This window comes from Dendrobates tinctorius, unplaced genomic scaffold (assembly GCF_039654945.1).
Source record: "Dendrobates tinctorius isolate UK_male_01 unplaced genomic scaffold, ASM3965494v1 ptg000023l, whole genome shotgun sequence".
Classification (NCBI taxonomy): domain Eukaryota; kingdom Metazoa; phylum Chordata; class Amphibia; order Anura; family Dendrobatidae; genus Dendrobates; species Dendrobates tinctorius.
The window spans coordinates 8,099,866-8,112,532 of record NW_027361691.1 but is presented as its reverse complement, the minus strand read 5'-3'; the positions used below and the strand labels follow the sequence as shown (position 1 = coordinate 8,112,532).

The 12,667-nt window shown below is 42.6% G+C and overlaps 1 protein-coding gene across 2 annotated transcripts in view; it reads left to right on the top strand.

Moving 5' to 3' along the window:
• Positions 1-12,667, top strand: part of ME3 (malic enzyme 3) — a 241,663-nt gene that overhangs the window by 76,782 nt on the left and 152,214 nt on the right. For both annotated transcript variants that reach the window (XM_073569246.1, XM_073569247.1), the window contains 2 exons: positions 1,180-1,313; positions 2,082-2,231. In XM_073569246.1, coding sequence (XP_073425347.1) covers positions 1,180-1,313; positions 2,082-2,231 — 284 coding nt within the window. The remainder of the gene's footprint in view (positions 1-1,179; positions 1,314-2,081; positions 2,232-12,667) is intronic.

Below are 12,667 nucleotides of genomic sequence, written 5' to 3'. Positions count from 1 at the left end.
CGCACCGACCCATTCCCTAGTGAGGGTTTAGGGTCAGGGTGAGCAAGGGCGTTAAGGTACGCGTGCGGCGCCCGGTGCGAAACCGGCATAGGGAATGTTAGGAGTGCAGGGACACTGGCTCAGGGGAGCTCAGGAGGTCTCCAATTCCCTTTTCCCTATAGCAGGGCCCACCACTGTTAATGTTTCCCAGGTCCCCCTTATTATTTAAATTCGCCATACTGGAGGCGGTGTTTCCAGATATTTTATGTATAACGTGTAATTCCCAAATTCGCCAGGTGGAGGCGGCGTATCCACCTGCACGCATTATTATTTAAATGCGCCCCACTGGAGGCGGTGTATCCAGGGTCACGTGTGTCACATGGGTTCGCCTTGCGGAAACATCTGCGTCCTGACACACGTGATCATGACACTTAGTATGCATTTTTTGCAAAAAACGTATCAACTAAATACCCTGTATTTGTTATCTTTTTACTAGCACTTGCTGTTTACTGTTATATATATTTTTTACAACAGAGTATTTTTGCACATTTGTCATACTGTGTTTTTTCTGTGTTTCACCCCTTACACGAAAGCAGGTTTTACCAGCAGAAAAAAAGGCCACAAAAACGCAACGTGTGAACATAGCCTCAAATTTGCCATGTGAAACTTGAATGATTCGGTGCAGATTTTCGCGCCGCTGTCTTTGCAGAGAATTTGCCTCTGCCACTAGGATGAATCCTTAGCGGCAAAATCTGCACCAAATTGTACAGAATTTATTGCAGAAATGCCTCAGATTAGCAAATCTGCAGATCGTCGTCTCTTTGTGCAGTCTTTTGATGAGATTTCCAGAATACTGGCGCTGCGATATGCTGCAGATTTTCCACATGCAAATCCGAGTCATTCATTCCATATCGGACCCTTGGGAAAAGAGCCCTTGAAAACTCAATGAAGAGATGAGCAGCATGGAGCCTCCATTCCTCGGGGCATCTTTCTGTTTCGTACAGGTCAGGGATGCAGTAGAATGTCTTATATCTCCCCTCTCGGCTCTGCTCCATGGAGGAGAAGCTATTTCCCAGTGATTTGCATTTACGGTTGGACGGTCGTCTCTCAGCACGTATATAATCTAAGCAACTTCCCCCATACGGCGTCCTGGATCGTTATTCTTCTTTTAATCTTCTCCATCTTTTTCTCCATCTCCAGGGCATGGCTTTTACTCTTGAAGAAAGGCTGCAGCTCGGCATTCACGGACTCCTGCCTCCATGTTTCTTGAGTCAAGACGTTCAAGTGCTGAGAGTTATGAAGAGTTATGAAACCAAGTCCAGCGACCTAGACAAGTACGTTACATATCCCCCTCCTCTACCCCGATGGATCCATTGGGTCCATAATCTCTTTCATGTACAATTGTGGGCACAGAAGGTGCCACTGTGCTCGATCCCGGAACAGAAAGGGGTTCGCACATGGCTGCCCCCAGTTCCAGGACGCTTCTTTTCTTTCTATTCAGTGCTCCTGCGTCTTATAGATTCATTCTGTCTCAAGGAGGAGTACGAGCTGCCGAGTTACTGTCCAATGACCACACGGCTCATGCACTCGCCAGCGCATTTATTTCTGATAACAAGGGCAGCAAGGGTCACTGTTAATGATTTTTGCAAATGTTTGCATGCTTTGTTTGCAATGTTGTCTCATGGACACATTGCAAACACAGCTCTGCTATGCTCACAATACATGCATTCACCCATCTATTGCTTGTATATTATACAGCTCTGCTGTCTACTGATAATACATTCCTTCATACCTGGCTATCTATACGTTACAAACACAGCTCTGCTGTGCTAACATTGCGACATGCATTCACACATCGGTTGTCTATATCTTTCAAACATCTGACATTCATGACCCAAGTACGGATCGGGATGTCTGGACCAGCATTGCGTCTCCTGACTTGAACAGCTACATATTTGCCTATGTCGGGAGACCCCGATGTGCCCATTTTGCCCCAAAAAGAAAAAAATAAAACCATCCATTCATCAGGACCCGGCTGGAATAGTCCTCCATCGGATCATGGACGTATTCTTCTTCTGATTATCCTTTCTGTTCTCCTCCAGATACATCATCCTGATGACCTTACAGGACAGGAACGAGAAGCTCTTCTATCGCGTGCTGACTTCAGACATTGAGCGCTTCATGCCCATAGTCTACACCCCCACAGTCGGCCTGGCATGTCAGCAGTACGGCCTGGCTTTCCGGAGACCACGGTGAGTCATGTGTAATTGATTCCTATCCAAGCCATACATAGGGTGCTGACAGTACGGCCAGTGTTCTGCCGGCGGAGGCTGCGGACACCTGCCCGAATCCGCAGGTGAGAGAATATTTAACCAAATAGTTTACATTCCTCGCAGGAGGTCGGAGAATGAATGCCCATTATAGTCCTGACAGCGTGGACAGGCAGGGAGCCAAGATGGACAACTATGGATGCACTCACAGGGAAAGCATCCATGACTGTCACTCATCTGCCTCCTCAACCATGCAAACTATGAGGGCGGCTTCATCATCATATATGTTGTGTTTACCTGCTGCTCACCTTTATCTCAGGTGCTCAAGGCAAAACCATAGATGAAGCCGTACAGGGAGGATATAGCAAAACCATAGATGAAGCCATACAGGGAGTATATAGCAAAACCATAGATGAAGCCATACAGGGAGTATATAGCAAAACCATAGATGGAGCCATACAGGGAGTATATAGCAAAACCACAGATGGTGCCATACAGGGAGTATATAGCAAAACCATAGATGAAGCCGTACAGGGAGGATATAGCAAAACCATAGATGGAGCCATACAGGGAGTATATAGCAAAACCATAGATGAAGCCATACAGGGAGTATATAGCAAAACCATAGATGAAGCCATACAGGGAGTATATAGCAAAACCACAGATGGTGCCATACAGGGAGTATATAGCAAAACCATAGATGAAGCCATACAGGGAGTATATAGCAAAACCACAGATGGTGCCATACAGGGAGTATATAGCAAAACCATAGATGAAGCCATACAGGGAGTATATAGCAAAACCACAGATGGTGCCATACAGGGAGTATATAGCAAAACCATAGATGAAGCCGTACAGGGAGGATATAGCAAAACCATAGATGGAGCCATACAGGGAGTATATAGCAAAACCATAGATGAAGCCATACAGGGAGTATATAGCAAAACCACAGATGGTGCCATACAGGGAGTATATAGCAAAACCATAGATGAAGCCATGCAGGGAGTATATAGCAAAACCACAGATGGTGCCATACAGGGAGTATATAGCAAAACCACAGATGGTGCCATACAGGGAGTATATAGCAAAACCATAGATGAAGCCGTACAGGGAGGATATAGCAAAACCATAGATGAAGCCATACAGGGAGTATATAGCAAAACCATAGATGGAGCCATACAGGGAGGATATAGCAAAACCATAGATGGAGCCATACAGGGAGGATATAGCAAAACCATAGATGAAGCCATACAGGGAGTATATAGCAAAACCATAGATGGTGCAAACAATGGAGCCATACAGGGAGTATATAGCAAAACCACAGATGGTGCCATACAGGGAGTATATAGCAAAACCATAGATGAAGCCGTACAGGGAGGATATAGCAAAACCATAGATGAAGCCATACAGGGAGTATATAGCAAAACCATAGATGGAGCCATACAGGGAGTATATAGCAAAACCACAGATGGTGCCATACAGGGAGTATATAGCAAAACCACAGATGGTGCCATACAGGGAGTATATAGCAAAACCATAGATGGAGTCATACAGGGAGGATATAGCAAAACCATAGATGAAGCCATACAGGGAGTATATAGCAAAACCACAGATGGTGCCATACAGGGAGTATATAGCAAAACCATAGATGAAGCCGTACAGGGAGGATATAGCAAAACCATAGATGAAGCCATACAGGGAGTATATAGCAAAACCATAGATGGAGCCATACAGGGAGTATATAGCAAAACCATAGATGAAGCCATGCAGGGAGGATATAGCAAAACCATAGATGGAGCCATACAGGGAGTATATAGCAAAACCATAGATGGTGCAAACAATGGAGCCATACAGGGAGTATATAGCAAAACCATATATGAAGCCATACAGGGAGTATATAGCAAAACCATAGATGGAGCCATACAGGGAGTATATAGCAAAACCATAGATGGAGCCATACAGGGAGGATATAGCAAAACCATAGATGAAGCCGTACAGGGAGGATATAGCAAAACCATAGATGGTGCAAACAATGGAGCCATACAGGGAGTATATAGCAAAACCATAGATGGAGCCATACAGGGAGTATATAGCAAAACCATAGATGGTGCAAACAATGGAGCCATACAGGGAGTATATAGCAAAACCATAGATGAAGCCATACAGGGAGTATATAGCAAAACCATAGATGGAGCCATACAGGGAGGATATAGCAAAACCATAGATGAAGCCATACAGGGAGTATATAGCAAAACCATAGATGGAGCCATACAGGGAGGATATAGCAAAACCATAGATGAAGCCGTACAGGGAGGATATAGCAAAACCATAGATGGTGCAAACAATGGAGCCATACAGGGAGTATATAGCAAAACCATAGATGGAGCCATACAGGGAGTATATAGCAAAACCATAGATAGAGCCATACAGGGAGGATATAGCAAAACCATAGATGAAGCCATACAGGGAGTATATAGCAAAACCATAGATGGAGCCATACAGGGAGTATATAGCAAAACCATAGATGAAGCCGTACAGGGAGGATATAGCAAAACCATAGATGGTGCAAACAATGGAGCCATACAGGGAGTATATAGCAAAACCATAGATGGAGCCATACAGGGAGTATATAGCAAAACCATAGATGGTGCAAACAATGGAGCCATACAGGGAGTATATAGCAAAACCATAGATGGAGCCATACAGGGAGTATATAGCAAAACCATAGATGGTGCAAACAATGGAGCCATACAGGGAGTATATAGCAAAACCACAGATGGTGCCATACAGGGAGTATATAGCAAAACCATAGATGAAGCCGTACAGGGAGGATATAGCAAAACCATAGATGAAGCCATACAGGGAGTATATAGCAAAACCATAGATGGAGCCATACAGGGAGTATATAGCAAAACCACAGATGGTGCCATACAGGGAGTATATAGCAAAACCACAGATGGTGCCATACAGGGAGTATATAGCAAAACCATAGATGGAGTCATACAGGGAGGATATAGCAAAACCATAGATGAAGCCATACAGGGAGTATATAGCAAAACCACAGATGGTGCCATACAGGGAGTATATAGCAAAACCATAGATGAAGCCGTACAGGGAGGATATAGCAAAACCATAGATGAAGCCATACAGGGAGTATATAGCAAAACCATAGATGGAGCCATACAGGGAGTATATAGCAAAACCATAGATGAAGCCATGCAGGGAGGATATAGCAAAACCATAGATGGAGCCATACAGGGAGTATATAGCAAAACCATAGATGGTGCAAACAATGGAGCCATACAGGGAGTATATAGCAAAACCATATATGAAGCCATACAGGGAGTATATAGCAAAACCATAGATGGAGCCATACAGGGAGTATATAGCAAAACCATAGATGGAGCCATACAGGGAGGATATAGCAAAACCATAGATGAAGCCGTACAGGGAGGATATAGCAAAACCATAGATGGTGCAAACAATGGAGCCATACAGGGAGTATATAGCAAAACCATAGATGGAGCCATACAGGGAGTATATAGCAAAACCATAGATGGTGCAAACAATGGAGCCATACAGGGAGTATATAGCAAAACCATAGATGAAGCCATACAGGGAGTATATAGCAAAACCATAGATGGAGCCATACAGGGAGGATATAGCAAAACCATAGATGAAGCCATACAGGGAGTATATAGCAAAACCATAGATGGAGCCATACAGGGAGGATATAGCAAAACCATAGATGAAGCCGTACAGGGAGGATATAGCAAAACCATAGATGGTGCAAACAATGGAGCCATACAGGGAGTATATAGCAAAACCATAGATGGAGCCATACAGGGAGTATATAGCAAAACCATAGATAGAGCCATACAGGGAGGATATAGCAAAACCATAGATGAAGCCATACAGGGAGTATATAGCAAAACCATAGATGGAGCCATACAGGGAGTATATAGCAAAACCATAGATGAAGCCGTACAGGGAGGATATAGCAAAACCATAGATGGTGCAAACAATGGAGCCATACAGGGAGTATATAGCAAAACCATAGATGGAGCCATACAGGGAGTATATAGCAAAACCATAGATGGTGCAAACAATGGAGCCATACAGGGAGTATATAGCAAAACCATAGATGAAGCCATACAGGGAGTATATAGCAAAACCATAGATGGAGCCATACAGGGAGGATATAGCAAAACCACAGATGGTGCCATACAGGGAGTATATAGCAAAACCATAGATGAAGCCGTACAGGGAGGATATAGCAAAACCATAGATGAAGCCATACAGGGAGTATATAGCAAAACCATAGATGGAGCCATGCAGGGAGGATATAGCAAAACCATAGATGGAGCCATACAGGGAGGATATAGCAAAACCATAGATGAAGCCATACAGGGAGTATATAGCAAAACCATAGATGAAGCCATACAGGGAGTATATAGCAAAACCATAGATGAAGCCATACAGGGAGTATATAGCAAAACCATAGATGGTGCAAACAATGGAGCCATACAGGGAGTATATAGCAAAACCATATATGAAGCCATACAGGGAGTATATAGCAAAACCATAGATGGAGCCATACAGGGAGTATATAGCAAAACCATAGATGGAGCCATACAGGGAGTATATAGCAAAACCATAGATGAAGCCATACAGGGAGTATATAGCAAAACCATAGATGAAGCCATACAGGGAGTATATAGCAAAACCATAGATGGAGCCATACAGGGAGTATATAGCAAAACCATAGATGAAGCCATACAGGGAGTATATAGCAAAACCATAGATGGAGCCATACAGGGAGTATATAGCAAAACCATAGATGGAGCCATACAGGGAGTATATAGCAAAACCATAGATGAAGCCATACAGGGAGTATATAGCAAAACCATAGATGGAGCCATACAGGGAGTATATAGCAAAACCATAGATGAAGCCATACAGGGAGTATATAGCAAAACCATAGATTAAGCCATACAGGGAGTATATAGCAAAACCATAGATGGAGCCATGCAGGGAGGATATAGCAAAACCATAGATGGAGCCATACAGGGAGGATATAGCAAAACCATAGATTAAGCCATACAGGGAGTATATAGCAAAACCATAGATGGAGCCATACAGGGAGTATATAGCAAAACCATAGATGAAGCCATACAGGGAGTATATAGCAAAACCATAGATTAAGCCATACAGGGAGTATATAGCAAAACCATAGATGGAGCCATACAGGGAGTATATAGCAAAACCATAGATGGAGCCATACAGGGAGGATATAGCAAAACCATAGATGAAGCCATACAGGGAGTATATAGCAAAACCACAGATGGTGCCATACAGGGAGTATATAGCAAAACCATAGATGAAGCCGTACAGGGAGGATATAGCAAAACCATAGATGAAGCCATACAGGGAGTATATAGCAAAACCATAGATGGAGCCATGCAGGGAGTATATAGCAAAACCATAGATGGAGCCATACAGGGAGTATATAGCAAAACCATAGATGGTGCAAACAATGGAGCCATACAGGGAGTATATAGCAAAACCATATATGAAGCCATACAGGGAGTATATAGCAAAACCATAGATGGAGCCATACAGGGAGTATATAGCAAAACCATAGATGGAGCCATACAGGGAGGATATAGCAAAACCATAGATGAAGCCATACAGGGAGTATATAGCAAAACCATAGATGAAGCCGTACAGGGAGTATATAGCAAAACCATAGATGGAGCCATACAGGGAGGATATAGCAAAACCATAGATGAAGCCATACAGGGAGTATATAGCAAAACCACAGATGGAGCCATACAGGGAGTATATAGCAAAACCATAGATGGAGCCATACAGGGAGTATATAGCAAAACCATAGATGGAGCCATACAGGGAGTATATAGCAAAACCATAGATGGAGCCATACAGGGAGGATATAGCAAAACCATAGATGAAGCCATACAGGGAGTATATAGCAAAACCATAGATTAAGCCATACAGGGAGTATATAGCAAAACCATAGATGAAGCCATACAGGGAGTATATAGCAAAACCATAGATGGAGCCATACAGGGAGTATATAGCAAAACCATAGATGAAGCCATACAGGGAGTATATAGCAAAACCATAGATGGAGCCATACAGGGAGTATATAGCAAAACCATAGATGGAGCCATACAGGGAGTATATAGCAAAACCATAGATGGTGCCATACAGGGAGTATATAGCAAAACCATAGATGGTGCAACTGATGGAGCCATACAGAGAGGATATAGCAAAACCATAGATGAAGCCGTACAGGGAGGATATAGCAAAACCATAGATGGTGCAAATAATGGAGCCATACAGGGAGTATATAGCAAAACCATAGATGGAGCCATACAGGGAGTATATAGCAAAACCATAAATGGAGCCATACAGGGAGTATATAGCAAAACCATAGATGGAGCCATACAGGGAGTATATAGCAAAACCATAGATGAAGCCATACAGGGAGTATATAGCAAAACCATAGATGAAGCCATACAGGGAGTATATAGCAAAACCATAGATGGTGCAAATAATGGAGCCATACAGGGAGTATATAGCAAAATCATAGATGGAGCCATACAGGGAGTATATAGCAAAACCATAGATGAAGCCATACAGGGAGTATATAGCAAAACCACAGATGGTGCAAGTCATGGAGCCATACAGGGAGGATATAGCAAAACCATAGATGGAGCCATACAGGGAGTATATAGCAAAACCATAGATGAAGCCATACAGAGAGTATATAGCAAAACCATAGATGGTGCAAATAATGGAGCCATACAGGGAGTATATAGCAAAACCATAGATGGAGCCATACAGGGAGTATATAGCAAAATCACAGATGGTGCAAGTTATGGAGCCATACAGGGAGTATATAGCAAAATCATAGATGGTGCAAATAATGGAGCCATACAGGGAGTATATAGCAAAACCATAGATGGAGCCATACAGGGAGTATATAGCAAAACCATAGATGAAGCCATACAGGGAGTATATAGCAAAACCATAGATGGTGCAAATAATGGAGCCATACAGGAAGTATATAGCAAAACCATAGATGGTGCAAATAATGGAGCCATACAGAGAGTATATAGCAAAACCATAGATGGTGCAAATAATGGAGCCATACAGGGAGTATATAGCAAAACCATAGATGGAGCCATACAGGGAGGATATAGCAAAATCACAGATGGTGCAAATAATGGAGCCATACAGGGAGTATATAGCAAAACCATAGATGGAGCCATACAGGGAGTATATAGCAAAATCACAGATGGTGCAAGTTATGGAGCCATACAGGGAGTATATAGCAAAACCATAGATGAAGCCATACAGGGAGTATATAGCAAAACCATAGATGGTGAAAATAATGGAGCCATACAGAGAGTATATAGCAAAACCATAGATGGTGCAAATAATGGAGCCATACAGGGAGTATATAGCAAGACCATAGATGGAGCCATACAGGGAGTATATAGCAAAACCATAGATGGTGCAAATAATGGAGCCATACAGGGAGTATATAGCAAGACCATAGATGGAGCCATACAGGGAGTATATAGCAAAACCATAGATGGAGTCATACAGGGAGGATATAGCAAAACCATAGATGAAGCCATACAGGGAGTATATAGCAAAACCACAGATGGTGCCATACAGGGAGTATATAGCAAAACCATAGATGAAGCCGTACAGGGAGGATATAGCAAAACCATAGATGAAGCCATACAGGGAGTATATAGCAAAACCATAGATGGAGCCATACAGGGAGTATATAGCAAAACCATAGATGAAGCCATGCAGGGAGGATATAGCAAAACCATAGATGGAGCCATACAGGGAGTATATAGCAAAACCATAGATGGTGCAAACAATGGAGCCATACAGGGAGTATATAGCAAAACCATATATGAAGCCATACAGGGAGTATATAGCAAAACCATAGATGGAGCCATACAGGGAGTATATAGCAAAACCATAGATGGAGCCATACAGGGAGGATATAGCAAAACCATAGATGAAGCCGTACAGGGAGGATATAGCAAAACCATAGATGGTGCAAACAATGGAGCCATACAGGGAGTATATAGCAAAACCATAGATGGAGCCATACAGGGAGTATATAGCAAAACCATAGATGGTGCAAACAATGGAGCCATACAGGGAGTATATAGCAAAACCATAGATGAAGCCATACAGGGAGTATATAGCAAAACCATAGATGGAGCCATACAGGGAGGATATAGCAAAACCATAGATGAAGCCATACAGGGAGTATATAGCAAAACCATAGATGGAGCCATACAGGGAGGATATAGCAAAACCATAGATGAAGCCGTACAGGGAGGATATAGCAAAACCATAGATGGTGCAAACAATGGAGCCATACAGGGAGTATATAGCAAAACCATAGATGGAGCCATACAGGGAGTATATAGCAAAACCATAGATAGAGCCATACAGGGAGGATATAGCAAAACCATAGATGAAGCCATACAGGGAGTATATAGCAAAACCATAGATGGAGCCATACAGGGAGTATATAGCAAAACCATAGATGAAGCCGTACAGGGAGGATATAGCAAAACCATAGATGGTGCAAACAATGGAGCCATACAGGGAGTATATAGCAAAACCATAGATGGAGCCATACAGGGAGTATATAGCAAAACCATAGATGGTGCAAACAATGGAGCCATACAGGGAGTATATAGCAAAACCATAGATGAAGCCATACAGGGAGTATATAGCAAAACCATAGATGGAGCCATACAGGGAGGATATAGCAAAACCACAGATGGTGCCATACAGGGAGTATATAGCAAAACCATAGATGAAGCCGTACAGGGAGGATATAGCAAAACCATAGATGAAGCCATACAGGGAGTATATAGCAAAACCATAGATGGAGCCATGCAGGGAGGATATAGCAAAACCATAGATGGAGCCATACAGGGAGGATATAGCAAAACCATAGATGAAGCCATACAGGGAGTATATAGCAAAACCATTGATGAAGCCATACAGGGAGTATATAGCAAAACCATAGATGAAGCCATACAGGGAGTATATAGCAAAACCATAGATGGTGCAAACAATGGAGCCATACAGGGAGTATATAGCAAAACCATATATGAAGCCATACAGGGAGTATATAGCAAAACCATAGATGGAGCCATACAGGGAGTATATAGCAAAACCATAGATGGAGCCATACAGGGAGTATATAGCAAAACCATAGATGAAGCCATACAGGGAGTATATAGCAAAACCATAGATGAAGCCATACAGGGAGTATATAGCAAAACCATAGATGGAGCCATACAGGGAGTATATAGCAAAACCATAGATGAAGCCATACAGGGAGTATATAGCAAAACCATAGATGGAGCCATACAGGGAGTATATAGCAAAACCATAGATGGAGCCATACAGGGAGTATATAGCAAAACCATAGATGAAGCCATACAGGGAGTATATAGCAAAACCATAGATGGAGCCATACAGGGAGTATATAGCAAAACCATAGATGAAGCCATACAGGGAGTATATAGCAAAACCATAGATTAAGCCATACAGGGAGTATATAGCAAAACCATAGATGGAGCCATGCAGGGAGGATATAGCAAAACCATAGATGGAGCCATACAGGGAGGATATAGCAAAACCATAGATTAAGCCATACAGGGAGTATATAGCAAAACCATAGATGGAGCCATACAGGGAGTATATAGCAAAACCATAGATGAAGCCATACAGGGAGTATATAGCAAAACCATAGATTAAGCCATACAGGGAGTATATAGCAAAACCATAGATGGAGCCATACAGGGAGTATATAGCAAAACCATAGATGGAGCCATACAGGGAGGATATAGCAAAACCATAGATGAAGCCATACAGGGAGTATATAGCAAAACCACAGATGGTGCCATACAGGGAGTATATAGCAAAACCATAGATGAAGCCGTACAGGGAGGATATAGCAAAACCATAGATGAAGCCATACAGGGAGTATATAGCAAAACCATAGATGGAGCCATGCAGGGAGTATATAGCAAAACCATAGATGGAGCCATACAGGGAGTATATAGCAAAACCATAGATGGTGCAAACAATGGAGCCATACAGGGAGTATATAGCAAAACCATATATGAAGCCATACAGGGAGTATATAGCAAAACCATAGATGGAGCCATACAGGGAGTATATAGCAAAACCATAGATGGAGCCATACAGGGAGGATATAGCAAAACCATAGATGAAGCCATACAGGGAGTATATAGCAAAACCATAGATGAAGCCGTACAGGGAGTATATAGCAAAACCATAGATGGAGCCATACAGGGAGGATATAGCAAAACCAT